The 27949-nt window shown below is 42.5% G+C and overlaps 1 protein-coding gene and 1 long non-coding RNA gene across 2 annotated transcripts; both read right to left on the reverse strand.

Annotated features, from left to right (window-relative positions):
• Window positions 1–8689: 8689 nt before the first annotated feature.
• Window positions 8690–13992, reverse strand: LOC139533310 (troponin I, slow skeletal muscle-like). The gene is made up of 6 exons (XM_071331371.1): window positions 13981–13992; window positions 13403–13444; window positions 11505–11636; window positions 10012–10101; window positions 9543–9719; window positions 8690–9199 (listed from the first exon to the last, which is right to left on the reverse strand). Exons 1-6 carry the CDS (start codon window positions 13990–13992, stop codon window positions 9119–9121), a joined length of 534 nt encoding a protein of 177 aa, XP_071187472.1. The 3' UTR covers window positions 8690–9118.
• A 255-nt stretch (window positions 13993–14247) lies between these two features.
• Window positions 14248–15757, reverse strand: LOC139534195 (uncharacterized). The gene is made up of 2 exons (XR_011666921.1): window positions 15586–15757; window positions 14248–14336 (listed from the first exon to the last, which is right to left on the reverse strand). It is a non-coding gene; the product is annotated as an uncharacterized lncRNA (long non-coding RNA).
• Window positions 15758–27949: the final 12192 nt, after the last annotated feature.

Below are 27949 nucleotides of genomic sequence, written 5' to 3' on the forward strand. Positions count from 1 at the left end.
GTGTATTGTTTTGTATTGTTAGGTATTACTGCGCGGTTGGAGCAAGGAACATGAGCATTTCGCTAAAAATACGTGTACTCGACCAATGCAGTTCCATTTGATTTGATTTTAATTGTGTGTCAGTCTATTAGACAGGTAAAAAAAAAAACAATCAGGGAGTTCCCTGAGCACTCTCATGATCGCTAGGTGTTACGGAACAAACAAACACACCCATATACAGTATAACCAAGTGTGAGTGTTAAAATGTTACCCATGCTGAAGCTGGCTACAAACGCTCTCTGCTGCTCTATCAGAAGCATTCAGCCTCAATCAGCAGCTGTGTTGACCTTCAGCACCGCGGCAGAAAAACAACGGCCGACACCACGGCCGACATCAAAGACAGGGTGGATTAACGCTGTGCTTTCTCCTCCCTGTGTTTGGTCAACCTGAGGATGGATGCCCAGCAGTAGCCACAATCAAGGCTACACTCCCAGAGCTTCTGATCTCATGGTTGACTCAACATTGAACAGGCAGTTAACCCACTGTTCCTAGGCCGTCATTGAAAATAAGAATTTGTTCTTAACTGACTTGCCTAGTTAAATAAAGGTTAAATAAAAAAAATAAAAAATTGACCTTTGATCTTCCTCGGACCATGGGCAAAGAAAACATTAGTCTGAGAACGTCAGCTTCACAAATCTGTCTCCAGAGCAGCGATCCCAGTTTTAGTGAATTGTGGCAAGTGAATCCTAGTAAAAACACAATGTTGTTGTAAATACGCTGCTGTAAAGCTGTTTGACACTAATGAAACATCATGGAAAGGTTGTTACAAAGTTGTAGTGGATTTGGTGTGCTTGGCCTCAACACAAGCACGGCAAGTGACAGCATAGTAGATGAACCAGAAACACTCTGTACTTGAAAAATGTGAGAGAAAAAATGTGTCACATTTTCATTCATGAATGAACACTGTTATTGAACCCGAAATTCGAAATGAAACTGACGAACGCATGACGGTAACATAACATCCATACATGTGCTTAATCTCCCAAATCCCCCACAGGTCTCGTGAAACCCAAGCCCCTTCTGTGGATACTCGTTTTTTAAGCTGCATGATGAATTCGTATATGGGACTGAACATATCCCTGCTCCATCCCCCAATGACCTCCTTCCATGGCCAATTTCCACTCTGCATTATGCCAAATGATTTATTATGATCAATTACATGTAGCGTGTTACGGGCCCACAGAGAGATTAGAAGGCCTAGCTGTGACCCACCTGGCTCAGGTTCCACCTCTTCTACATGTCAAGGTGCACCAGAACACATCCCTGGGGGACACCGTCATCCCCAGCTATAAGGCTAAAGCACATACAGAGAATCTATCTTACTTACATCTTCAGCTCTAGACCTAATTTAAACTTGAGCCTTCATGCCGAATTGGACAAATCGTGGCAGAGAATATAAAACGTTGAACATGGAACGAGGTTGAATAATGTTACTTGTTCCCATAAGCTACAGTGGAGTTTAATAATGAAACTGAAAAATTATGCCTCAATTGCCAATAAATTAGGGTGTTTTCATTTAGTCCACTTTAAAAGAACCAATCTCAGTCTTCTTTAAAGTGAATTCTGGGGTAAAGAAAAGCAAAATAACTCAGTTTTCTTCGCATACACACTACCCTTGCATTTTTATACATCTTATTTTAGGCAAGTCAGTTAAGAACAAATTCTTCTTTTCTATGATGGCCTAGGAACAGTGGGTTAACTGCCTTGTTCAGGGGTAGAACAACAGATTTTTACCTTGTCAGCTCAGGGATTTGATCTTGCAACCGTTCGGTTACTAGTCCAACACTAACCACTAGGCTACTTTCCTCCCTGTTTGAGTGAGTACTCAACTCTTTTGCCAGTTCACTTCACCTATTTTGTGGGCCGAGTCCTCTTTGCATTCATATTGCTATGTTTAGAAGGGAACTAAGATCTTTTTAAAAACATGCACTCTGGGTTTTTACAAAGTGCAGGACAAGCTATCCAATCAGAATGTGCTATGGACAGCTAGATATACCTACTTACATTTTGGACGCTAATAGATGAGACCTACTAATTGCAATCAGAATATATTATTAACATGTAAATGTGATTGGTAACAGAAGATAAGCAATACAATAACTGCAGAATAAATAATACTGTCGTACAGCCAAGGTAGGGTACTTTAAGAGCTAGAATAGATTTTGTACGCTATGTTGTGACTCTCACCAAATATTGTCTTCTCACGCTATTCAAACATTTACATTTAAGTCATTTAGCAGACGCTCTTATCCAGAGCGACTTACAAATTGGTGCATTCACCTTATGATATCCAGTGGAACAACCACTTTACAATAGTGCATCTAACTCTTTTAAGGGGGGGGGGGGTAGAAGGATTACTTTATCCTATCCTAGGTATTCCTTAAAGAGGTGGGGTTTCAGGTGTCTCCGGAAGGTGGTGATTGACTCCGCTGACCTGGCGTCGTGAGGGAGTTTGTTCCACCATTGGGGTGCCAGAGCAGCGAACAGTTTTGACTGGGCTGAGCGGGAACTGTACTTCCTCAGAGGTAGGGAGGCGAGCAGGCCAGAGGTGGATGAACGCAGTGCCCTTGTTTGGGTGTAGGGCCTGATCAGAGCCTGAAGGTACGGAGGTGCCGTTCCCCTCACAGCTCCGTAGGCAAGCACCATGGTCTTGTAGCGGATGCGAGCTTCAACTGGAAGCCAGTGGAGAGAGCGGAGGAGCGGGGTGACGTGAGAGAACTTGGGAAAGTTGAACACCAGACGGGCTGCGGCGTTCTGGATGAGTTGTAGGGGTTTATTGGCACAGGCAGGGAGCCCAGCCAACAGCGAGTTGCAGTAATCCAGACGGGAGATGACAAATGCCTGGATTAGGACCTGCGCCGCTTCCTGCGTGAGGCAGGGTCGTACTCTGCGAATGTTGTAGAGCATGAACCTACAGGAACGGGTCACCGCCTTGATGTTAGTTGAGAACGACAGGGTGTTGTCCAGGATCACGCCAAGGTTCTTAGCACTCTGGGAGGAGGACACAATGGAGTTGTCAACCGTGATGGCGAGATCATGGAACGGGCAGTCCTTCCCCGGGAGGAAGAGCAGCTCCGTCTTGCCGAGGTTCAGCTTGAGGTGGTGATCCGTCATCCACACTGATATGTCTGCCAGACATGCAGAGATGCGATTCACCACCTGGTTATCAGAGGGGGGAAAGGAGAAGATTAATTGTGTGTCGTCTGCATAGCAATGATAGGAGAGACCATGTGAGGATATGACAGAGCCAAGTGACTTGGTGTATAGCGAGAATAGGAGAGGGCCTAGAACAGAGCCCTGGGGGACACCAGTGGTGAGAGCACGTGGTGCGGAGACAGATTCTCGCCACGCCACCTGGTAGGAGCGACCTGTCAGGTAGGACGCAATCCAAGCGTGGGCCGCGCCGGAGATGCCCAGCTCGGAGAGGGTGGAGAGGAGGATCTGATGGTTCACAGTATCAAAGGCAGCCGATAGGTCTAGAAGGATGAGAGCAGAGGAGAGAGAGTTAGCTTTAGCAGTGCGGAGCGCCTCCGTGACACAGAGAAGAGCAGTCTCAGTTGAATGACTAGTCTTGAAACCTGACTGATTTGGATCAAGAAGGTCATTCTGAGAGAGATAGCAGGAGAGCTGGCCAAGGACGGCACGTTCAAGAGTTTTGGAGAGAAAAGAAAGAAGGGATACTGGTCTGTAGTTGTTGACATCGGAGGGATCGAGTGTAGGTTTTTTCAGAAGGGGTGCAACTCTCGCTCTCTTGAAGACGGAAGGGACGTAGCCAGCGGTCAAGGATGAGTTGATGAGCAAGGTGAGGTAAGGGAGAAGGTCTCCGGAAATGGTCTGGAGAAGAGAGGAGGGGATAGGGTCAAGCGGGCAGGTTGTTGGGCGGCCGGCCGTCACAAGACGCGAGATTTCATCTGGAGAGAGAGGGGAGAAAGAGGTCAAAGCACAGGGTAGGGCAGTGTGAGCAGAACCAGCGGTGTCGTTTGACTTAGCAAACGAGGATCGGATGTCGTCGACCTTCTTTTCAAAATGGTTGACGATGTCATCAGCAGAGAGGGAGGAGGGGGGAGGAGGGGGAGGAGGATTCAGGAGGGAGGAGAAGGTGGCAAAGAGCTTCCTAGGGTTAGAGGCAGATGCTTGGAATTTAGAGTGGTAGAAATTGGCTTTAGCAGCAGAGACAGAAGAGGAGAATGTAGAGAGGAGGGAGTGAAAGGATGCCAGGTCCGCAGGGAGGCGAGTTTTCCTCCATTTCCGCTCGGCTGCCCGGAGCCCTGTTCTGTGAGCTCGCAATGAGTCGTCGAGCCACGGAGCAGGAGGGGAGGACCGAGCCGGCCTGGAGGATAGGGGACATAGAGAGTCAAAGGATGCAGAAAGGGAGGAGAGGAGGGTTGAGGAGGCAGAATCAGGAGATAGGTTGGAGAAGGTTTGAGCAGAGGGAAGAGATGATAGGATGGAAGAGGAGAGAGTAGCGGGGGAGAGAGAGCGAAGGTTGGGACGGCGCGATACCATCCGAGTAGGGGCAGTGTGGGAAGTGTTGGATGAGAGCGAGAGGGAAAAGGATACAAGGTAGTGGTCGGAGACTTGGAGGGGAGTTGCAATGAGATTAGTGGAAGAACAGCATCTAGTAAAGATGAGGTCAAGCGTATTGCCTGCCTTGTGAGTAGGGGGGGAAGGTGAGAGGGTGAGGTCAAAAGAGGAGAGGAGTGGAAAGAAGGAGGCAGAGAGGAATGAGTCAAAGGTAGACGTGGGGAGGTTAAAGTCACCCAGAACTGTGAGAGGTGAGCCATCCTCAGGAAAGGAACTTATCAGGGCGTCAAGCTCATTGATGAACTCTCCAAGGGAACCTGGAGGGCGATAAATGATAAGGATGTTAAGCTTGAAAGGGCTGGTAACTGTGACAGCATGGAATTCAAAGGAGGCGATAGACAGATGGGTCAGGGGAGAAAGAGAGAATGTCCACTTGGGAGAGATGAGGATCCCAGTGCCACCACCCCGCTGACCAGAAGCTCTCGGGGTGTGCGAGAACACGTGGGCAGACGAGGAGAGAGCAGTAGGAGTAGCAGTGTTATCAGTGGTAATCCATGTTTCCGTCAGTGCCAAGAAGTCGAGGGACTGGAGGGAAGCATAGGCTGAGATGAACTCTGCCTTGTTGGCCGCAGATCGGCAGTTCCAGAGGCTGCCTGAGACCTGGAACTCCACGTGGGTCGTGCGCGCTGGGACCACCAGGTTAGAGTAGCAGCGGCCACGCGGTGTGAAGCGTTTGTATGGTCTGTGCAGAGAGGAGAGAACAGGGATAGACAGACACATAGTTGACAGGCTACAGAAGAGGCTACGCTAATGCAAAGGAGATTGGAATGACAAGTGGACTACACGTCTCGAATGTTCAGAAAGTTAAGCTTACGTTGCAAAAAATCTTATTGACTAAAATGATATAGTACTGCTGGCTGGTGAAATAGGCTAGCTAGCAGTGGCTGCGTTGTTGACTTTGTTTGAAAGTGTAGCTGGCTAGGTAACCTCTAACTGGCTAGGTAACCTCGACAATTACTCTAGACTACACAATTATCTTGGATACAAAGACGGCTATGTAGCCAGCTAAGATCAAACAAATCAAACTGTTGTACTGTAATGAAATGAAATGTAATACTACCTGTAATACTACCTGTGGAGCAAAGCGGAATGCAACTACTCGCTCCAAACCAAACCGGAAGTGCGTATCGTAGAGGGAGAGGCAATAGAAGTGTTGTTTCTTGTATTATTGTCTTTTGTGTCTTTAGAGGACTGCTTCACCTTAATGTCCCCTTTCCCTTTTCTTCTGTCCTTATTTTGTCCCACTTTGTCCCTTCTTCTCTTCTGCCAACTAGACACTCCTTGTTAGCTAGCTAGCTTCTTTCAGGAATGTCCCTAGCAACTGCCTAGCAACAGGTAAACAACTTAGCTAGCTAAGAAAACGGTATAATTTTATGAAAAATTGTTACTTTTTCAAAAGCCTTTCTTCTTTGTTTGCTGCTTGTTTGGTCTCCTATTCAGTTTGCAGTTTTCTTTTGATTTTTTTTCGATGTACTTTACTCTAAAAAAACATTTAAATTTCAATATTTGTAGGAGCTCATCTTTTCAGCTGCTGCTGCTTAATTTGGAACTCCGGAACTCACAAACCCCACAATCAATAAACAATTTATGAAACTCTCTTAGCCTATAGATCACATATTTTGCAAACAAATAATCTGAACCAAAAACTCATTTTGGAATATCTGTGCGTCCTTGACGATCGCTAATCAATATCCACAAACAGCACACGTTTTTTCCCGCGAACTTGCACATCATCATCTCTCTTTTGTGGTACCAATGTAAGGGTTTATGGCAGGGGAAACGGTGTTGCAGTAGTCTAGCGTGTGGTGAGGGAATAATGAAACGCGAACTGGGGGAGCTTTGCGTTCACATTGTCCTAAAAAAAGTAACCGGACCTCGGAATTCAAGCGAACCGAACTCAGACCACCTCTCGAGATAGTCTCAAGTTCGGTTCGCTTCGGGGCTCTTTTTATTGGGTCTAAGTTCCTTTGGAGTGTTCACACTGCACATTTTTTTGTTGCGAACTGAGTTCACAAAAACTGACTGAAAGGGAACAAGTGTGAAAACACCCTTACTTAACTCGTGATGAAATGGCGTACATAATTTGCTGCACATTTTAAGCAGCACAGCCCCTTACAGTAACTGAGCCATCTCCATTCTGAGCAGGTGGGGAACCATCACCATGACAAGGCGGAGGCTTCAGAGACGTCTAACGCTGCATTCTTAAATCCCATAGCATAAAGACACTGTCAAGTGTGATGGGCCCTGGCACGTGCCCAACAGCCTATGCTCCATAGGAAGCCTAATAAAACATCCCACTAAGGCAGGAGGTGGACCACTCCTCCACACATCTGCTGAGTTTGTTCTCCCTCAGCATGTGGTTCAGGTCACTACTTTCAATGGGCCTTAAAGAGCATCTCCCCCACGGCCCTCCAGTGATCTTGCCATGCCGACTGATGCCCATAAATGGAAGACTGGGTACTTTCATTGGTTAGTTCTGAAAGAATGACTTCAACAACCTCCCTAGTGGGTAACCCTTGTTTATTGTCATTTAAGGAAATGTCACTAGTCTGATATAGAATGCATGCATTTTACAGGGCGACTGCTGAAAGGAAATATTACACTGTCAACGATTGCCAGACATGGAAGAGAGAGCAATGAACAACATACTTCTTTTATAGCAAAGTTGATTTCCCACACTTCAATGTAGCCTAGCCAATTATTGTATCTCACAAGCCTGGCCAAGCTGTCTACTGATGCTATATGAGCCAATCAAAGCTTTGCAGGCCACTGCATGTTGAGCAACTGATTTTAATACCAACCCTTTACATGTACTCAAAGTGGATCTTAAGCCTTGTTCCTTGATTGTTTCAGTGTAAATAACAGTGACATACAGGAAAGCAACAGACAACAAACCATTGAAATCATTCCTGCAGTCCAGTCACAGCAAGGTCACGTATAACATCGTGTGGGATGTTTAATATTACTACGGGGCCCGCATCTGCTTTCGTTCAAAACTGGGCCATCTGCTAATCATAAAACGTAAAAACAACTTTATTAGAGGAGTATCTGCTACCTGAAGAATCACATTGTACTGTATTGTAAATATAAACAAAATTAAGTTTCCCACAACACATTGCATACAGCATGTCGATCGTTTTAGAGCCTCTGTCAGACACTGCAAATGTTTACCCCGATCACATTTGCCTTGACCATTTTCCTATCAGCACTGGCAAACGTGTCTCACGCCAAAGAGAGCTGTGGAAAGGGTTATGTCCTTTATCACAGAAAAACAATAACAACCCGTCACTGCCATATAAAAATGAATGCTGAAGCATGCTGCTTGACTTCCTCCACCCTTTGTGCCCCTATGGCAGGTCACACACCTATATGTGCCTCTGTACCATCTGTATGATCTGCAGAGAGGATACATTGTTCCATACTGCCCTTCCCTTCCTCTAGCCACCTCTTTCTCTGCCAAAACATTGCCTCCCCTCTCCAATGCAGTACTATGGACTTAGACACTCTTATGACTGGTTTTATAGGTCATTTATAGCAGCATATTGGTCGCAGTATGGCACCCATTTTAGAAAGCTCTTATGTTTATGTCTGTTGAATTCAAACAGTTTCGGTCGCTTCAATGACTTCAAGGTGTAATTCACCTGAACTACACAACTACTCAAACGTCTCCTTACTTTGCAAGGAGTCTTTGGCCCAGGGAAGACTGTGATCATCATGCTAATTGTTGACTTTGGCATTGATAACCAAAGGCCAGAGAGAGTGAGTGATACCTCCCAGGTATCATTTGTAAGCACAAACCAGCCACAGGTCAACTTTTAAATGAAAGGGTAATGTTTTAACACACCCTAGTGGTGATAGGAATGAACTGAAAAGGGCAACCTTGGTTAAACAGTCCAACTGCTTGTCTATAGCGTCACCCACAGGCTGAAAGGAGAACTGCTCTTGAAAAGCCAGAACTACACATTGAGTGGCTTATCCATGTTATAAACAGCATCTACGCTGTATGTGTATTTAATATTTGCATATTGCAATATGACAAAGGTAAACAACATGAAAGACAACTAACTTCATCATATTTTTTTTTTATCAGCAATATTGGCAGACACACAGATATTAAACCAAAACAGAATCATTGATGTTTTAATAACAAACTGGAATTGAATATTTACAAAATGAACTAATATGATGAGTATATTACGTTGTTCCACATTGTACTATTTTCTCTTTATAGGAATCTAAATCAAACATGACGTCGAAAAATAATTATCCAAAGTAGCCAACACTAAATCGTTTTTAATAAAAATATTGATTAGTTCCCACAGTCGAAATAGTTCCCATAGTCTTTAGTGTAAAATACCTCACACTTCATACTTTTCTCCGAAAACACACAATCTCACTGCAAAAATATATTTTCATGAAAATCCTAAATATGAATTAGTAAACAATCAGGTAATGCAGCCACAGATCTCTACAGAGCCAGTGTATTTCAACTGTTTCAGCTATTGAAAAGCTTCTTCCTGCCCTCCATTCCAGACATGGACTCCACATTCTTACGCCAGTCACCCGGGTCTGCTTTCTGCGAAGAGAATGGACAGTAACCTTTATTTTACCGGGAAGGTCAATTAAGAAAAACATCTTATTTACAATGACGGCCTGGTTACCATGGTCACATACAGTATGGATGATCAACCACGACTCGGACACGGCAACAAGACCAGTGAACTCTGTATCTTGATCAGTATCATTTGAATCAAACCTTTACCAAATGTGTTGAATTATTTGGACTAAGTACCCATTGGTACCACATGTTTGTGTACTATGCACCAAGGAAATACAATACCAGCTGAAACTGCGCTGTAAACTATAACATTACCTGACGCCATTGCATGAGTTTATTATTCTAAACTTCCTAGTCTTACCTCCTCTTCCTTCTTGTCCTTCTTGACTGTCTTCAGGTTGGACTTAAAGTCTGACTTGGAGCTGAGTTTGGCCTCAGTCAGAGCCCCCAGCATAGCATCGGCAGACTTCTTGACCCTCTTGAGGTTAGGTCGCTTCCCCCCCTTCAGCTCGGTGATCTTTGCATTCAGGTCCACGAGCTGAGATACAGAAAAAAGGTTCACTCTCCTGTACCCTTATCAGCTAAGCATGTTGCCATTTATGGTCTTGGCATTTCAATGAAAATCAAAATGCTTTTATTTGAAAAAGAATGCATTTTGTGGCACTTTTGGAACTTCCAGAATATTGAAGTCACCAATAGAAGTCAGTATAAAAATAGTTATCTTCGACGAAATACACTTTGAGGCACTTTCATAGATGTCAGGTAACTTCAGGTAACTGTCCTGAGTCTGACAGTGTAAACTCATTTCATTTACATTACAAAAAGCAAACCTCTTTCTCATTCTTGAGTACTTTGGCTTCGATATCGTATCGTGCCTCGTCCACTGTGTCACATTTCCTGTGCAGTTCCTTACAGAGCTCCTGTGAAGAAAAAAGACTCAGTCATCTATAAGCCACCAAGGACTATTGAAAAAGTACTCTGGGAGGATGCATCAAACAGACTACAAAAGCCACCTCTTTAAAATTCCATTCACTCATCAATGAGACAGGTAGAAGGGCGCTACAATTTGTATTTATTTTGACACGTCTAAACAAAAAAGGAGATGGTGTTCTTTACCAACAGCGCGTCAGGGAATAAATCCTGACAACGTAAGCTTGGATGGCTACTATCTGCGCCCCAAATAGCACCTTATTTCCTACTACCTTTGACCAGAGCCAGAGATGGGCAGATATACTATCTTGCTACAATTAAAAAATACTCTAAAGACCAATGTATCAAAATAAAAGAGCAAATACTTCTGCAAAGTATTGTATTTAATCAAAATACAGTTATTTTAGGTATTTTCTAAATTCATTTGCAAGTACAATATTTGGTCCGACCAACCACTGCTCCCGCACATTGGCTAACTGGGCTACCTGCATTGTGTCCCGCCACCCACCACCCGCCACCCACCACCCGCCAACCCCTCTTTTACGCTACTGCTACTCTCTGTTCATCATATATGCATAGTCACTTTAACCATATCTACATATACTGTACATACTACCTCACTCAGCCTGACTAACCAGTGTCTGTATGTAGCCTCGCTACTTTTATAGCCTCGTTACTGCATATAGCCTGTCTTTTTACTGTTGTTTTATTTCTTTACTTACCTATTGTTCACCTAATACCCTTTTTGCACTATTGGTTAGAGCCTGTAAGTAAGCATTTCACTGTAAGGTCTACTACACCTGTTGTATTCGGCGCACGTGACAAATAAGCTTTGATTTAATTTGATATTTGGTTGTTTAATTACCTTAGTTGAATGCACTGACTGTAAGTTACTCTGGAGAAGAGTGTTTGCTAAATGAGCAAAATGTAAATGTTTATGTAAAAAGAAACAATTGCAAAGCACACTGGGTATTCGTTTTGGCCTTGTTTCATGGTGAGGAGATCATTAGAATAATTCCCTGCAAGTGTTCATTTTTACATTTACATCTTGGTCATTTACCAGACACTTTTATCACACCATAGTGCCATCAGACTTCTGATACCAATGCAGGGTGAAAGGGGGCCGATAAATTGTGAACCACTATAAAAAAAATGGTTTAGAAAAGTATTTTGTATTTTACAAAATAAAAATACAGATCTCAAAAGTACTGTATCTTGTTACAAAATACATTGAATTGTAGTTCAGGCCAGTGAAATACAAATTGAAATACATATTTCAAAAACATGTAACAGAAATACTGCTCATCTGTGTCCAGAGCCATATACACCCTGGACAATAGAAGTGCACTATATAGGTACTTGAACGTTGGGCCTTAGCGCTATGTAAGCATACCTGAAGCTCTTGCACAGATAGGCCGGAGAGTTTCAGCGGTGGTACTCTCTCGTTCAAGGTGCTCTCCCTCTCTGTCACCTTGTTGCTTTGCTCCTGGACCAGCAAGACCCCAGCTTTCTTCAGTAGTTTTTGCTGTAAGGAAACATGACTGAACAACTTAATGATAACACAATACAATTCATAGTTTAAATGACGTACAAAATAGTCTGTTTTCAAGTGTTTTTGAACTTGTATTTATTATTGCAATTAGTTTAGACGAACATGATTTTCTAGGCACTTGTATGTTGTTGTTGTTGTTGTTGTGTGTGTACAGTTGTAGGATCTTCATTTGATAATTCTTTGGTGCTGAGAATTTTGTGATGTACATAAATTCACTGAAAACCCACTCTAGCGCACAGTTATATTAAATTAACAGTATTGCACTTTTCATCTAGCCTACGTTTGGCAAGGTAATAGCCTAACCACCTATCAAGCAACATTATGGACTAAAGCAGGGGTGTCAAACAAATTTTGCCCGTATTCAGTCTCCAATGAGGTCCGGGGCGGCCTCACTGAAAATGTGTTATATTTTCACACCGTCAAAATGTGAAAAAAAATGGTCCTCTATCCATAGTTTTTGTATTGGATTTGTCCACCCCCCCCCCCAAAAAAAAACATATTTCCATGACATAGACTGACCAGGTGAATCCAGATTAAAGCTATGATCCCTTATTGATGTCACTTCAATCAGTGTAGATGAAGGGGAGAAGACAGGTTAAATAAGGATTTTTAAGCCTTGAGACACTTGAGACATGGATTGTGTGTCATTCAGAGGGTGAATGGGCAAGACAAATATTTAAGTGCCTTTGAATGGGGTATGGTAGTAGGTGCCAGGTTTGAGTGTGTCAAGAAATGCAACGCTGCAGGGTTTTTCACGCTCAACAGTTTCTTGTGTGTCTAAATAACGGTCCACCACCCAAAGGACATCCAGCCAACTGTGGGAAGCATTGGAGTTAACATGGGCCAGCATCCTTGTGGAACGCTTTTGACACCTTGTGGAGTCCATGCCCCGATGAGTTGAGGCTGTTCTGTTTTGTATGCTCAGTATATATAATATACACTACCGTTCAAAAGTTTGGGGTCACTTGGAAATGTTCTTATTTTTGAAAGAAAAGCACATGTTTTTGTCCATTAAAATAACATCAAATTGATCAGAAATACAGTGTAGATATTGTTAATGTTGTAAATGGCTATTGTAGCTGGAAAGGCATATTTCTTTGAGCCTGTAATCAAACCCACAAATGCTGACGCGCCAGATACTCAACTAGTCTAAAAAAGGCCAGTTTTATTGCTTCTTTAATCAGAACAACAGTTTTTAGCTGTGCTAACATAATTGCAATAGGCTTTTATAATGATCAATGAGCCTTTTAAAATGATCCATTTGGATTAGCTAACACAACGTGCCAATGGAACACAGAAGTGGTGGTTGCTGATAATGGGCCTCTGTACGCCTATGTAGATATTCCATTAAAAATCAGCCATTTCCAGCTACAATAGTCATTTACAACATTAACAATGTCTACAATGTATTTCAGATCAATTTGATGTTATTTTGATGGACAAAAAAGTAGCTTTTCTTTTAAAAACAAGTACATTTCTTAGTGACCCCAAACTTTTGAACGGTAGCGTATATTTTTTTGTCCTCAAACCGCTCGCAGGCCGGTTTGGACATCCTTGTGGGCCGGATCCAGATTGTTTACTGTGACAATATACTGTAGGTCAAATTAAGATCCTACATCTGAACATGTGTACTAGTCATATGCAGCCTGCTAAACATACATACAGTATGCTATCAGTACTATGAATACATTTTCTTGTTCACTTCCATACAGAAAGAAACTCCCACCAGACCGACCTACCTTCAGCAGTAACCTGCGGGTTGCTGAGTACTTTGTCTTTTTCTGAAAGAGAGATGAGACATACCAGGTATATTATAGGCTCATTACAGTCACTAATCATGTTAGCACATCTTCATATGTAGGTAGGCTTATTCATTACAGTCACTGATGATGTTAGCCTATAGTCATATGTGGTCTCTATTACAGCGGAGCCACAGAGCATACAACCGCCTGTCTCTATTGATTAGGATGAGCTGTGGTTCCTAATGTAATAGAATGTAATGCTCCGCCACCAAATCACCAGACTTCATTGAAGCACAGTCTTAGAGAGCAATGGGCTCATTTCTACTGTGTATGTGGCTCGTTATTGATACCAAATGAATCCTTCCGTGTTGATACTGCGACGGTGGTCTTGGGATCATTTGGATGATTATCAGTTAGCCCGAGACAAATGGCCTTGCGACACGACAATTACTCAGTAATTGCTGATAGATTATAACGTCTAACATGTTAAGTCCCACAAGCTGTTGCCAAGATGTCAGTGTGGCTATTCATAAGCATGACATGCTAACTGCCTGCATAGCATATGTATACAGTACCAAAATGACCATTACAAAGGTTTGATTGTGCAAAACAAAGCAAAGTAATGAACAAAAGGGCATTTCTAAGATATGAGGTACAACAAAGGGTATGAGGGGGGGAAAAATATGTCCAAAACTGACTTACCGGTCTGTTTCAACATATTGCAAACCAAACAAACAAACAAACAAATCGAAAGAAGGCATTATTTTCTGTCCCATATTGACAACATTGCCATAGTTGGGTGATTGATTGAAAGACACAGAGTGTGACAGTTACAGACTCACCCCTCAGACATGGCTGTTCTGGTTTATGAGTACTGCTGGGGAGCCAACATAGTTGTGGTCAGAGGTTTATTGGCAGAACATTCCCAACACTAGACATCATATGGAAAGTATCAGAGATGTAAGAGTCAATGTGTCGTACTAGGAACAATTATCACTTATGAAAATAATGTACCGTAATAGGTTACATCACACATGTATTAGACTTGTGATTAGTATGGGCTACAGTAAAAAAAAAAAAAAAATCACTCTTATCATAGAAGTTATTGGAAAAAACAGTTGTGATTATCTGGGTGATAATCAAGGTCCCCCACAAGGTCCTCATGTCCTGACTTAGATAAAAGAGTCTGACCTTGGCTCTCTTATTACCCAGAGAACAGGGGTTGACTGTCAGGGTTAACAGGGTCCTTGGATGGAATTGTCCGATGATAGAAAACGATGAAGGAGAAAAAGGTTTAAATACTCAAGATCCTTTTTTTTTTTTTTTTCCTTACATTTTCTCAGGATTTCTCCTCTCCCCTCAAGTGTGTGGTGCTATACCCTTGAGCCATTATCACCTTTGGTGCTAGCATGAGCTACTGTGCAAGGGGACATTTTGACCGACCAAGGGCATTGTTGCAGTATATACTGCACCGGGCCACCAAATAACTGAGGTCCATTGAGTAAAAAGGCTGTCTGCTTTAATGTCACCATTGTGACATTACAAGGAAAGATCAAACTTGTGACCTTTCCGGTGACATGCTGTTCTACTGGTAGAGAAGCCTTATTAGTCCCCAGTGTTAAAATAAACCCTCTTGGCTCCTTACACCAAAGTAGAGACACGCGTGTGAACGGACCCAGGCTCACACACACACGCACACGCACACACACACACGTCTCAGATTGCCCTCTCCTGCCACTGAGTAACGGTGGGAGGGGACTCAAAATCAATGCCCCATTTTACAACCAAGCAGGTCAAACACCATTAAAATACAATTTTATAACAAGAATTACTCATTGTAAATATGCGCAAAGATATGAGGTGTGACTGGTTAAGCGTTAACACACTAGCCCCAATGAGGTAAACACAAACCATACACACTGCTGGCAACTACTGACACTTAATCTATTTGTATCGTTAATTTACAGGAAATAATCCCTGAAAAGCGAACACATTTCCTATTTGAACAATGTCAACCCAAATTCTACTTTACATGGCAGATTGCTATCGACAACGGTCTTAACCAAAAAATAACACATACTTGAAACATTCAAAAGACCTATCTGCTTTAATTGCTCTCACATATTTCTCAGAATATTATTTGCCTTCATAGACTGAGCCGAGACGATCGGATAACTTACCTTTAAAAGAGAAGCCAATCAGAGAGTGAACGTGTGGCAGTGATGTTGTGCAGGAAAAAGCGGTTTATGATTTATTTTGAATGATTGATTTATGGCTTCTGCTGCCTCATGTGAATGGCTCTCTAAAATAGGGCCCCTTAATACGCCTCCTTAACACACATTGGCTACATTATGATCATCATGTGTGTGTGTGTGTGTGTGTGTGTGTGTGTGTGTGTGTGTGTGGACCCTGCCCCTCCGTGTCCTCAACCCTTGAATCACTGCCCTGATATAGACATAAAGTGGCACAATGGCACTTTACTTTGATATGTAGAAGACTTATATGAGGACGGCTCATAATAATGTCTGGAACAAAGTTTTAATGAGGATTGTACTATACTGTAGTTTTTACTGTTGTGTTACTCAGGACTGTACTATATTGTAGTATTTACTTTTCATTTGATTATGTTTTACATAGAAGTGGAGGCTTTCTCCTTCAGGAAAGATACTGGAGAAATACAAAAATAAAATTAAAGCTTTTAAACATTGTATGCATTCACATGTGGGCTCCCGAGTGGCACAGCGGTCTAAGACACTGCATCTCAGTGCAAGAGGTGTCACTACAGTCCCGGGGCAGGCCGTCATTGTAAATAAGAATTTGTTTTAACTGACTTGCCTAGTTAAATAAAGATTACACACACATTACATAGCGTTGGGTGGAACGTAGCGACAGAAGTCTATCAGAATAGTTGGGGGCGTGGCTTTCTTATTGTTCTTTTTGGCCACCCGTGAGAGTGAATTTCATCCTATGTGTTCTGTTCTGTTCTATTTTTTCTAATTTTGATGATTGAATGTTCTGTACCAGCACTGATTCTTAAATGACATCGGCGTCTAATCGATGTACAGTTGAAGTCGGAAGTTTACATACACCTTAGCCAAATATATTTAAACTCAGTTTTTCACAATTCCTGAAATTTTATCCTAGTCAAAATTTCCTGTCTTAAGACAGTTAGGATCACCACTTTATTTTAAGAACACGAAATGTCAGAATAATAGTAGAGAGAATGATTTATTTCAGCTTTTATTTCTTTCATTACATTCCCAGTGGGTCAAATACTCAATTTGTATTTGGTAGCATTGCCTTTAAATTGTTTAACTTGGATCAAACATTTTGGGTAGCCTTCCACAAGCTTCCCAAAATAAGTTGGGTGAATTTTGGTGCATTCCTCCTGACAGAGCTGGTGTAACTGAGTGAGGTTTATAGGCCTCCATGCTCGCACACGCCTTTTCAGTTCTGCAAACAAATATTCTATAGGATTGAGGTCAGGCCTTTGTGATGGCCACTCCAATACCTTGACTTTGTTGTCCTTACGGCATTTTGCCACAACTTTGGAAGTATGCTTTGGGTCATTGTCCATTTGGAAGACCCATTTGCGACCAAGCTTTAACTTCCTGACTGATGTCTTGAGATGTTGCTTCAATATATCCACATAATTTCCCTTCGTCATGATGCCATCTAGTTTGTGAAGTGCACCAGTCCCTCCTGCAGCAAAGCACCCCCACAACATGATGCTGCCACCCCTGTGCTTCACGGTTGGGATGGTGTTCTTCGGCTAGCAAGCCTCCCCCCCCAAACATAATGATGGTCATCATGGCCATCAGACCAGAGTGTGCTCCAGTATTGAAGGTGCTGTTCAACCTGGTCTGCCAAATGCCCTTTGTTTTATCAGACCAGAGGACATTCCTCCAAAAAGTACAATCTTTGTCCCCATGTGCAGTTGCAAACCGTAGTTTGGCTTTTTTATGGCGGTTTTGGAGCAGTTGCTTCTTCCTTGCTGAGCGGCCTATCAGGTTATGTCGAATATAGGACTCATTTTACTGTGGATATAGATACTTTTGTACATGTTTCCTCCAGCATCTTCACAAGGTCCTTTGCTGTTGTTCTGGGATTGATTTACACTTTTCGCACCAAAGTGCGTTCATCTCTAGGAGACAGAACGCGTCTCCTTCCTGAGCGTTATGACGGATGTGTGGTCCCATGGTGTTTATACTTGCATACTATTGTTTGTACAGATGGACGTGGTACCTTCAGGCATTTGGAAATTGCTCCCAAGGATGAACCAGACTTGTGGAGGTCTACAATTTTTTTCTGAGGTCTTGGCTGATTTCTTTTGATTTTCCCATGATGTCAAGCAAAGAGGAACTGAGATTGAAGGTAGGCCTTGAAATACATCCACAGGTACACCTCCAATTGACTCAAATGATGTCAATTAGCCTATCAGAAGCTTCTAAAGCCATGACATCATTTTCTGGAATTTTCCAAGCTGTTTAATAAAGGCACACTCAACTTAGTGTATGTAAACTTCTGACCCACTGGAATTGTGACATAGTGAATTATAAGTGAAATAATCTGTCTGTAAACAATTGTTGGAAAAATTACTTGTGTCATGCACAAAGTAGATGTCCTAACCGACTTGCCAAAACTATAGTTTGTCTTCAAGAAATTTGTGGAGTGGTTGAAAAACGAGCTTTAATGACTCCAACCTAAGTGTATGGAAACTTCCGACTTCAACTGTACGTACTGTGATACTAAAGCCATCCATTGATGAGATCACCATTTGGTTACTGTATTGTAACCAGCTAATGTGGAAGTTTTATGTGACGAAAGTCTTTATGAGTCATTATTTTATTTTATGGAACCAACTTAATATCTTGATTAAGTCATTCCAAAGTGAAAAATCTACTTGGTACAACATGGAAAAATATTTGTTGTATATACAGTATAATTTAGTTTGTATTTATGTTATTTATTACGTTTAACCAAAGCAGAAAAGTCGGTTGAGTGTTGAAAGAACGTGTTTTTTTTCAGTTGATAAAATCAAAATAATTTTTTACAATGTGTATAATACTCCCAAGACCAGTTTCAAAGACAACAAAGCCTTATGATATTCTCATGGTCAGGTGCGGCAGCTATAAAAGCACATAATTGTTTAACTGAGCATTTTATGGAGCTGTCTGACACTATGATTCAGTGGAGCCATGCAGCCAGGGGCTCTGGCTTGTAAATGAGAACACATTGAGCTCAGTAGCGCAGGCCTAATTACAGGTGGATATTACTCTGGGTAATGTAATGGCCAACTGCGCCACTTACTTCAGTGTAGTATAGTCTTGGGCCTGGTGGTAGGAAGGATGGTACTCTCTAGGTAACTACTGTATCTCTCTATTTAGAGATCTGAGTCAAGTTAGTGGCGTCCAGCACACGTGAGAAAATCAGAGGGTGCAGGGACAGGCCATTTCTTGGCATATGACACAGAGAAATGTGTGGTGTGATATACACACCCACACATGCACACAGGTATGCAGCACTCACAAAACCCTCCCACCCATACACACATCGGGCACTATCCACACACACACAATGCCCACTGTTCCATGCTCTAAAATAGCTGGGGTTGATCTCACTGCTGCATAGTGATGCACACACAGTAACTCGATATGTCTCACGGTGCTGTTTTCCATGAGACTGAGTAAGCGTTCCAAATATCACCCTATTCCCTACATGGTACACTACTTTTGACCAGGGCCCATAAGGCTCTGGTCAAACGTTTTGCACTATGTTGGGAATAGAGTGCCATTTGGGATGAAGCATAAATGTGCTCCAGTATTTAAGGTGCTGTTCAACCTGGTCTGCCACATGCCCTTTGTCACACATCTAATTTTAGAGGTTAATCCGTCATAAACAGATAGCAAACACTTGGGTCTTAGGGCCTTAAACTTGAAGCAGGCAGGTGGGCAAGCAGGCAGGCATTATTAATTAATAATCCATTCAGCGAGGAATCAGAGAGATTTGAGGTGCTGTCACGTGTACTTAGTGCCACAGTGGAGTCCTCAACACTATTTTCAATGCGCTGTATGTGTGTTAGCATCACAATGATCTCCCTGCTGCATTTGTCGATTGAGAGAATGCTTGTCATTATACGGGATAACTCGCCTATTATGCCGTTTTCAAAACAACTGGGAACTCGGAAATATTCAACTTCAGTGTGTTCAAGACAACTGGGAACTCTGGAAAAAAATGAGCTGGGATGAGAAAAATATCTTTTTAAACGGTCCTCCAACTCGGAATTCCAAGTCCGAAACTCGATCCTCTTTCTAGAGCTCCGACTTTCCAACCTGAAGATCACCGATGTCATGTTTTGACCTCGTTTTTTTTCTCTCTCGAGTTCCCAGTTGTCTTGAACGCACCATTAACCGTGAGGATAATACGACAATATGAGTCCTCAGGAATGAACTGATGCACACTGAGATTCTTGCATAATTTCTAGAGCAGGGGTGTCAAACTCATTCCATTAAAGGCTGAGTGTCTGCAGGTTTTTGTTTTTTTCCTTTCAATTAAGACCTCGACAACAAGGTGAGGGGAGTTCCTTATTAATTAATAACCGCCATCAATCAAGTACAAGGGTGGAGCGAAAACCAGCGGGCACTCGGACCTCCGTGGAATGAGTTTGACACGTGTTCTAGAGGAAGATGACAATATATAGCCTACACCAGGGGTATGCAACTCTTACCCTACGAAGTCTGGAACCTGCTGGTTTTCTGTTCTACCTGATAATTAATTGCACCCACCTGGTGTTTTAGGCCTAAGTCCCCGATAAGAGGGGAACAATGACAAAATGCAGAGAAACGTGCTTCGAGGTCCAGAGTCGAGTTTGACGGGCCCTACACCATGCATGCCGTGTTCAGTAGGGATACACGCTGCATACAGGATCTGATCATAAAAATGCATACTGACAAACTATGAACTTTGTCCTATATCTGCTGAAGTACGACCAACCAAATAAAGGAGTGGGATGAAATAATTACTTATTTTGAAAGAAGAGATCTATGCCTTCCAACAGATTTCATTCATCAATCCGAAAACTAAACAAAATACGACTCATTTTCCCTATTTGGTTTAGTAATGGTAGTTAATACCAGGGTGAAAGGAAATACTGCCCTACAGCCAATTGGTTTATGCAAATTAGCTGCAGTAATAATATAATTTAACAACCCTCCCCCCACTCAACTCCACTCTCCCTCTGCATACCTTAGACATGAGTAGTGTGGTTCTAATTTTAATTCGATTGGATTTACATAACAGTTTTCCATTAACAGGGTCCCCAACGAGCCTTCACAGATAGCGTCAACTACTCCCCAATGCCCACATTGCTAATAAAGCCTGGTGACGTCACTCCTCTGTCTGTCTGTATCCAGTTCAATCGCCATCATGGCTGCCTAGGCCTTTGGACAATGGACCCACTTATACTGAATCAAGTATTGCACTATTATCAACACACGACACATGATACAATGGATATTATTGTTGCTGTTATAGAAGGTATCCGAGGACACAAGCAATTGAAGCTGTGGAACATGATGATGTGAAGAGATTCATGCATTAGGCCCAAATCAGTTACAGTTCTACTTGACACGATGGTACATGAATGGTTATGTCACTAGTCTCAAATTGCCATTACTTTGTAGTGCCAGATTTGAAACAAGGTGAGAAAGACAGAAGACCGAAGTTCCCATGTCAAGAATCCTGTTTATCATAACAAGTACACGCTATTAATCATCTCGTGGTCGATACAGGTCCTTCTTCATCATCTTCAAGTTCACTGAACAGCTAAAGTTTATTCTCAGTCTACACCCCATCATATTACTATTTGGTGCTCAATCAATGTCTTGAAGTAAACAACCTTTATTTTGCCTTTAGTGTTTTCTCCACCCTCACTCTTCAGCGCTTCTGTTCAGTCACAGAGGGGGGCATATTGTTTAACACGGATGAAAGCTCTTGAGGCTGGATAGAGAGTTACTGCTCTGCAGGAAAAGAACCGAGAAGCGGCGGCTCGCTGCTATCTTTTGACATACTTTGTACAGAGTTGAAGTATTTTTTTTTCTGAACTGGGTCAATTTCAAACATACTCTCCTCCGCCTATCACGTCCTGTACTGCCCTGTATCAACATTGACGGTCTCTCAGACTGACCTAAAAACAACTCCTAAAGGACGCAATGATTCAAAGACACGAGGCCACGCTATCAAATATTTACCAAATCGCTGTACCTATCACCACACAAGGGGCATGTTTGGCATAAGGCTTTTGAAAAGCATCTGTGTACTGTGTCGGCTCCTCTCTAGTCTCCACTCCCTCCGAATAGGGGGAAATGTAGAAAAAGGGAAACTGTTTCCCATTCTTCTCATGGCCTGAATTCAGTTGAATGAATATTTAGGGCAGTATATAATTTTTTCTTTCAAAGTGGAGGGATGCAAGCTACAATTCATCCAATGTGGGGATCATGAGAGGCTATTTGCATTTAACAATAATAACTAATCTTGCCAACACATGCATGGGCAAACTCACCACACACCAATGACTTAAGCTTTAAAAACCCAATTCCACTACGCTGACAATTAAAGGTGCTCTTTTGCTCTATGCATTTTAGAATGACTTTTACTCAGAATCCATTTTAAATGTTTCTCAAAAGCGAGAAGGGAAACATACAGCGTAAAGACTCCCTAGAGGCCTATTCAATAACAGCCAATGCCATTCATTGGTGTGCGAGTCAACAAACATGATATTCAGTAAATAGCAACAATGGATGACATTCAATGTAATGTTATGCTACACAGCAAATTCTCCAGTGTTAAATTTAACACTGGGCCAGTGTCTATGTAATAACACTTTTAGTGTTAAATTAACACTGCTTAGCGCTGACTCTGTTACACTCTGTCAGTGTCAAGGAATGAACACTTTAAGTGTTACACAATAACACCTCATATGGTATTTTGTAACACTAGGAAGTGTATTTACTTGACACCCATGGTGTCATGCAATAATGCCTTGTTGTATTTTTAACCATTACACAAAGAGATCGTACACTTTTGACAACCATGTTGGATTAAGAACGTTTCTTTAATGGCACACGGTCTTAAGCAACCATTTTCAAAACTTCAGAACTGTCCACAAACATAATGAATCGATACCTGGCATAACCATAGACCACTTAAACTGGTGCACCACTTCTACTCGCGTTTGGCCAAAAACAACAAGTTGAAAGCCACGCCCCCACTGAGCCATACTTTCCGGGTGTCGCCACCCATGACTGTATTTGTTAGTAACAGAGACGTGGTTGTTGAATTCATGCAACATTCAGAACCCTTGCCTTTTTCCACATGTCGTTATGTTACAGACTTATTCTAAAATGGATTAAAACATTTTTAAAAAAAATCCTCATCAATCTACACACAATACCACATAACAACGAAGCAAAAACAGGTTGTTAGAAATGTTTGCACATTTAATAAAAAATAAAACACTGAAAAATCACATTTACATACGTTTTCAGACCCTTTACTCAGTACTTTGTTGAGGCACCTTTGGCAGCGATAACAGCTTTGAGTCTTCTTGGCTATGACGCTACAAGCTTAGCACACCTGCATTTGGATAGTTTCTCCCGTTCTTCTCTGCAGATCCTCTCAAGCTCTGTCAAGTTGGATGGGGAGCATTGCTGCACAGCTATTTTCAGGTCTCTCCAGAGATGTTTGATCGTGTTCAACTCCGGGCTCAGGCTGGGCCACTCAAGGACATTCAGAGACTTGTCCTGAAGCCACTCCTGCGTTGTCTTGGCTGTGCACTTAGCTGTTGTTGTCCTGTTGAAAGGTGAACCTTCGCCCCAGTCTGAGGTCCTGAGCGCTCTGGAGACGGTTTTCATCTAGGATCTCTCTGTACTTTGCTCCATTCATCTTTCTCTCGATTCTGACTAGTCTCCCAGTCCCTGCCGCTGAAAACATCCCCACAGCATGATGCGGTCACCACCTTGCTTCACCGTAGGGATGGTGCCATATTTCCTCCAGACGTGACACTTAGCATTCAAGCCAAAGAGTACAATCTTGGTTTCATCAGACTAGAGAATCTTGTTTCTCATGCTCTGAGAGTCTTTTAGGTGCCTTTTGGCAAACTTCAAGCGCGCTGTCATGTGCCTTTTACTAAGGAGTGGCTTCCGTCTGGCCAATCTACCATAAAGGCCTAATTGGTGGAGTGATGCAGAGATGGTTGTCCTGCAAGTTTCTCCCATCTCCACAGAGGAACTCTGGAGCTCTGTCAGAGTGACCATCGGGTTCTTGGTATACTCCTTGACCAAGGCCCTTCACCCCAGATTTCTCAGTTTTGCTTTGCGGCCAACTCTAGGAAGAATCTTGGTGGTTCCAAACTTCTTCCATTTAAGAACGATGGAGGCCACTTTGATCTTGGGGACCTTCAATGCTGCAGACATTTTTTGGTACCCTTCCCCAGATCTGTGCCTCGACACAATCCTGTCTCAGCGCTCTACGGACAATTCCTTCGACCTAATGGCTTGGTTTTTGCTCTGACGTGCACTGTGGGACCTTATATAGACAGCCTTTTCAAATCATGTCCAATCAATTTAATTTACCACAGGTGGACTCCTATGAAGTTGTAAAAACAGCTCAAGGATGATCAATGGAAACAGGATGCACCTGAGCTGAATTTCGAGTCTCATAGCAAAGGGTCTGAATATTTATGTAAATAAGGTATTTCTGTTTTTTATACATTTGCAAGCATTTCGAAAAAAACGAAATTTGTCATTATGGGGTATTGTCTGTAGATTGATGAGGGAAATGTTTTATTTAATCCAATTTAGAATAAGGCTGTAACGTATCAAAATGTGTAAAAAGTAAAGGGGTCTGAATACTTTCCGAATGCACTGTATGTCATAATGCCTTACTTGGATGGCCAAATTTTGCCCATACACAGTGATGTTAGGAACCTTGTGGATTATATGCCACATTACAGATGTGTAATTTCTATTGGAATCCAGCCAACAGTTGGACTTTTTAGTCAACCACAACCTGCATTCAGGATGATTGTCAGGGTTAGAACAATTGTGAGGAGACTATCTAAACCATTTAAACTGGAACAACCATTTCAGTGCAATAAATCTAACTAACAGAATGGATTAGTTTAGAATAATGTATGCTATTTATCTTAGTGTGGCAGAAAATTAATCAATCAATCAATGAACATGCAAAAACACAGATATTAAAAACAATCCAACAAAAATTCTACCTGCAGTAGAGCATGCTGGGGAATCTGATAATGATGGGAGTGGCTTTGATGGGAACGTTTTACTCTCCCCAGATGTAACACTGGCCAATTAATTCATTCTCGCGCTCGCTCTCTCTCTCTAGCCAAGCTGCTACTGATCTCTGACATGCATTACTCTCCTCGCCCACAAGGGAGAAGCTTTTCACGACTGATCACATACGGAGGGAGAAAATAGATGACGCAATGGTTCCAAATGAGAGGACTCGTAAACATGTCACATACAGTTGTTAAAGATGATAATAGAGAAGGTGGAGCGTGACACACTGCAGTCCGCTACACATTGAATCCAATTCCCACATGTACATTGAAAACGGGGAGTGGAGGCATCTCTGACGCACGGAGTGGAGAATTCTCCCTCGTCCAGCTAGAAGACATAATGCAACATTAAATCCTTCATCCATTTGACAGCATATTAAACTTCTGTTGTCAACGTTAACGGTGCTTATTTATTGTGTTGCTGTAGACAGTTCCAGATCACCGTCACGCTAACTCTGTCTATGGTAAATGTGGGTGTGTATTGTATTGACAGTCTTTACTGCAGGGTTGACTGGTGAGACAGGCTGTTGACATAGGTGACTAGTAGGAGTTGACATGGTTGGATCCAGCATTTCTTCTGTTGACATTCTACTGTCAAATAAGGTTTGCACTACAACCTGTTGTCCACTGCACAACTCTCTGCTTCTCCGGAAAGGTTATATTTCTGAATGATTTGACATTTTATCCATAATGATTTACTACATGGCCCCTACATAAGGACCATATCACACATCCATAAGAAATTCATACATGTTAATACTAGTTTATGTAAACAACTTCAGCTTGTCTAAGGACAGATAGCACACCAACACTTTTGCTAACCTGCATCCTCTTAGGCCCTATTCTGCTTCTACCCTACCTCCTTACTCAACCTAACCACCTCTTCCCAGAAGACTGGGACTGGTTTACCTACCTGTGTGTTGGGCCGGCCCTCCTTGTCCCCGGGCAGGCTCAGCAGCCCTGATAAGATCCCGTGTACTGTCATTGGGATTGTTGGGGCATGAGACAGGTTACGGTAGGATGAGACAGGGTGGCGGCGGAGTGTTTCTGAGTGACGGATTGGGTCATGAGAAGTACACGCATGTCTCAGATTGGTTTGTCGGTTGGATGACCTCCATTGACCCTCGTGTGGGTTGCTGCGCTGCAGGCTGGGCGGATGACTACACATACCACAGATAAAGGAGGATGGGCCTATAAGGCGCCGGGCTACTGGGGGATGGGATAGGGGGGATAGGGGAGGAAGAGAGGAGAAGTGGGGAAAGACAATAAACAGTACAGTCTATCTACCATTAATGTCAGATCAGGCATCTTGAGAAATGGACAAGCAGGCTACATCAAGCAATTTATTCTCCTGACTCCTGTCAATCTCTCTGTTGAGGATGTGGATTGTAAACACATACAGGATATACAGTACACCACTTCCTCAACTCTCTGAATAAATAAATACAAATTGTAAGAATTAAGGTTTGCTTGTGCGATTGCAATATTGTAATGCCTCATAATCCGATGTGAAAGTAGGGCATTTTCTCCCGAGTTGCTTCATAAACCCCTCTGGACACAAATACTGAAAAATACAACAAGAAATTAGCTCAATGTTTCATTGGGGTTAGAAACAAAAGGTGTTAGCTAATTAGTTTATAACCTCGAACAAATTGCTTTCTGTCTGCACAGATTGTACAGATATAAAAATACTGCTATTGTTGAAATATAATGGTGGATAAAGCACGTAGTGCATATGAGGATACCTACAGTGAATCTTATCAGTCCAACCATACATATCCCATTAGCCCGCAAGAGGACTTTGAACTCATTAATTGATTTTTAATTGGCTAAAGCTAAGCGGCGGACACAGTCACCACAAGACAGCTTACAGGAGAAACCTTCAATGCCACAACCTCAGACTATCTGGCTATTGTCCCACGCACACGCATGCACGCGCACACACGCGCGCGCAAACATGCACACACACACGCACATCAACCCCCTCGGTGTACAATTGAATTGTGTTCTAATTGAGAGGTAGCAGGCACATGTCTCTGTCTCTCACTCACAGCCGGCCAGCCGGGATGGGATAATTACAGGACTACATACAGCTCTTTCCATGGCCCATGATCCCTAGCCCGGGATCTCCTGGGCTTATCTGGGAGTCAGGAGGGCCCTTTCATTTGTCAGCTCTGCCCTGACAGAAGAGAAGAGAGCAGAGGAGAGGAGCTGTGGCATTAAACAAAGCTTTATTATGTGCCTCTGATATAGCCAGAAAAAAGGGCTGTCTGCTGCAGCAGATCACAGATGCTGGCTGCTTTATTTCCACATTTATTATGTAGGCCTGCCTGCCATCTTGATAAGGGTATCTCATAACCCGCGCTAGCTAACGCACCGCCCGCCTTATCCAAGAGAGCTCCACTCTGCTCTGCTTTGCTCCGCACACTGGAGCTGAACAATTTTGCAAGGAAGTCCTCAGTGGCTCAATCTGAAGTTTAATTTCAAGTAAATTTGGATATATGAATCTCCCTGAATGCTAAACCACTGCATCTGGCAGAGAGGTGAAATGTGATTGGGTGTAACAGAAGCGGGTATAGCTAGTATCTGATACTCCCAGGCCTGCTTTCAGAAGAGCTAGCATTCTAAGTTGAAGAGACGCTTCTCCTGCATTTTGATACAATCTCCGAGGATAAACATGAATATAAATTAGCTGATGAATGTGGTGAGTCATTGCAAAGCGATTATCACTATACACTCCTAGAAATAGTGGTGACTCGAGGAACCATGGAGATCCTCATTGCTAGTCAATGGTTCATCTTTGCAACTTTGGATTAGTTGAGGGGTTCTTGGAGGAACCTTTCTTGTTTTTAATGTAGCAAAGGGTTCCTGGAGGAACCCTGGACTGGAGGTGTGGCTTAGTAGCGGCGTGATTTTAAGATATATCCTTTTTAAACCAGCCATGGGAGTAAATGTCAATGCTGCTCATCTGTTCTGTTGTAATTGTCATCACATTTTAAGGTTGAATATTGACGGTTTTGTCATTTCAATGAGGTTACAGAGTAACTCTAGTGCTAAAGTTGGACTAGTTACCACTTTATTACAATACTTAGTCATTAACATTATATTAGAATATGCATAAATATAAAAAAATGTCACTTTGTAGTGTATTCATTTTCTACATGATGAACAGGAATTAAAGTTGC

The sequence above is a fragment of the Salvelinus alpinus genome, chromosome 11 (assembly GCF_045679555.1).
Source record: "Salvelinus alpinus chromosome 11, SLU_Salpinus.1, whole genome shotgun sequence".
Taxonomy (NCBI): Eukaryota; Metazoa; Chordata; class Actinopteri; order Salmoniformes; family Salmonidae; genus Salvelinus; species Salvelinus alpinus.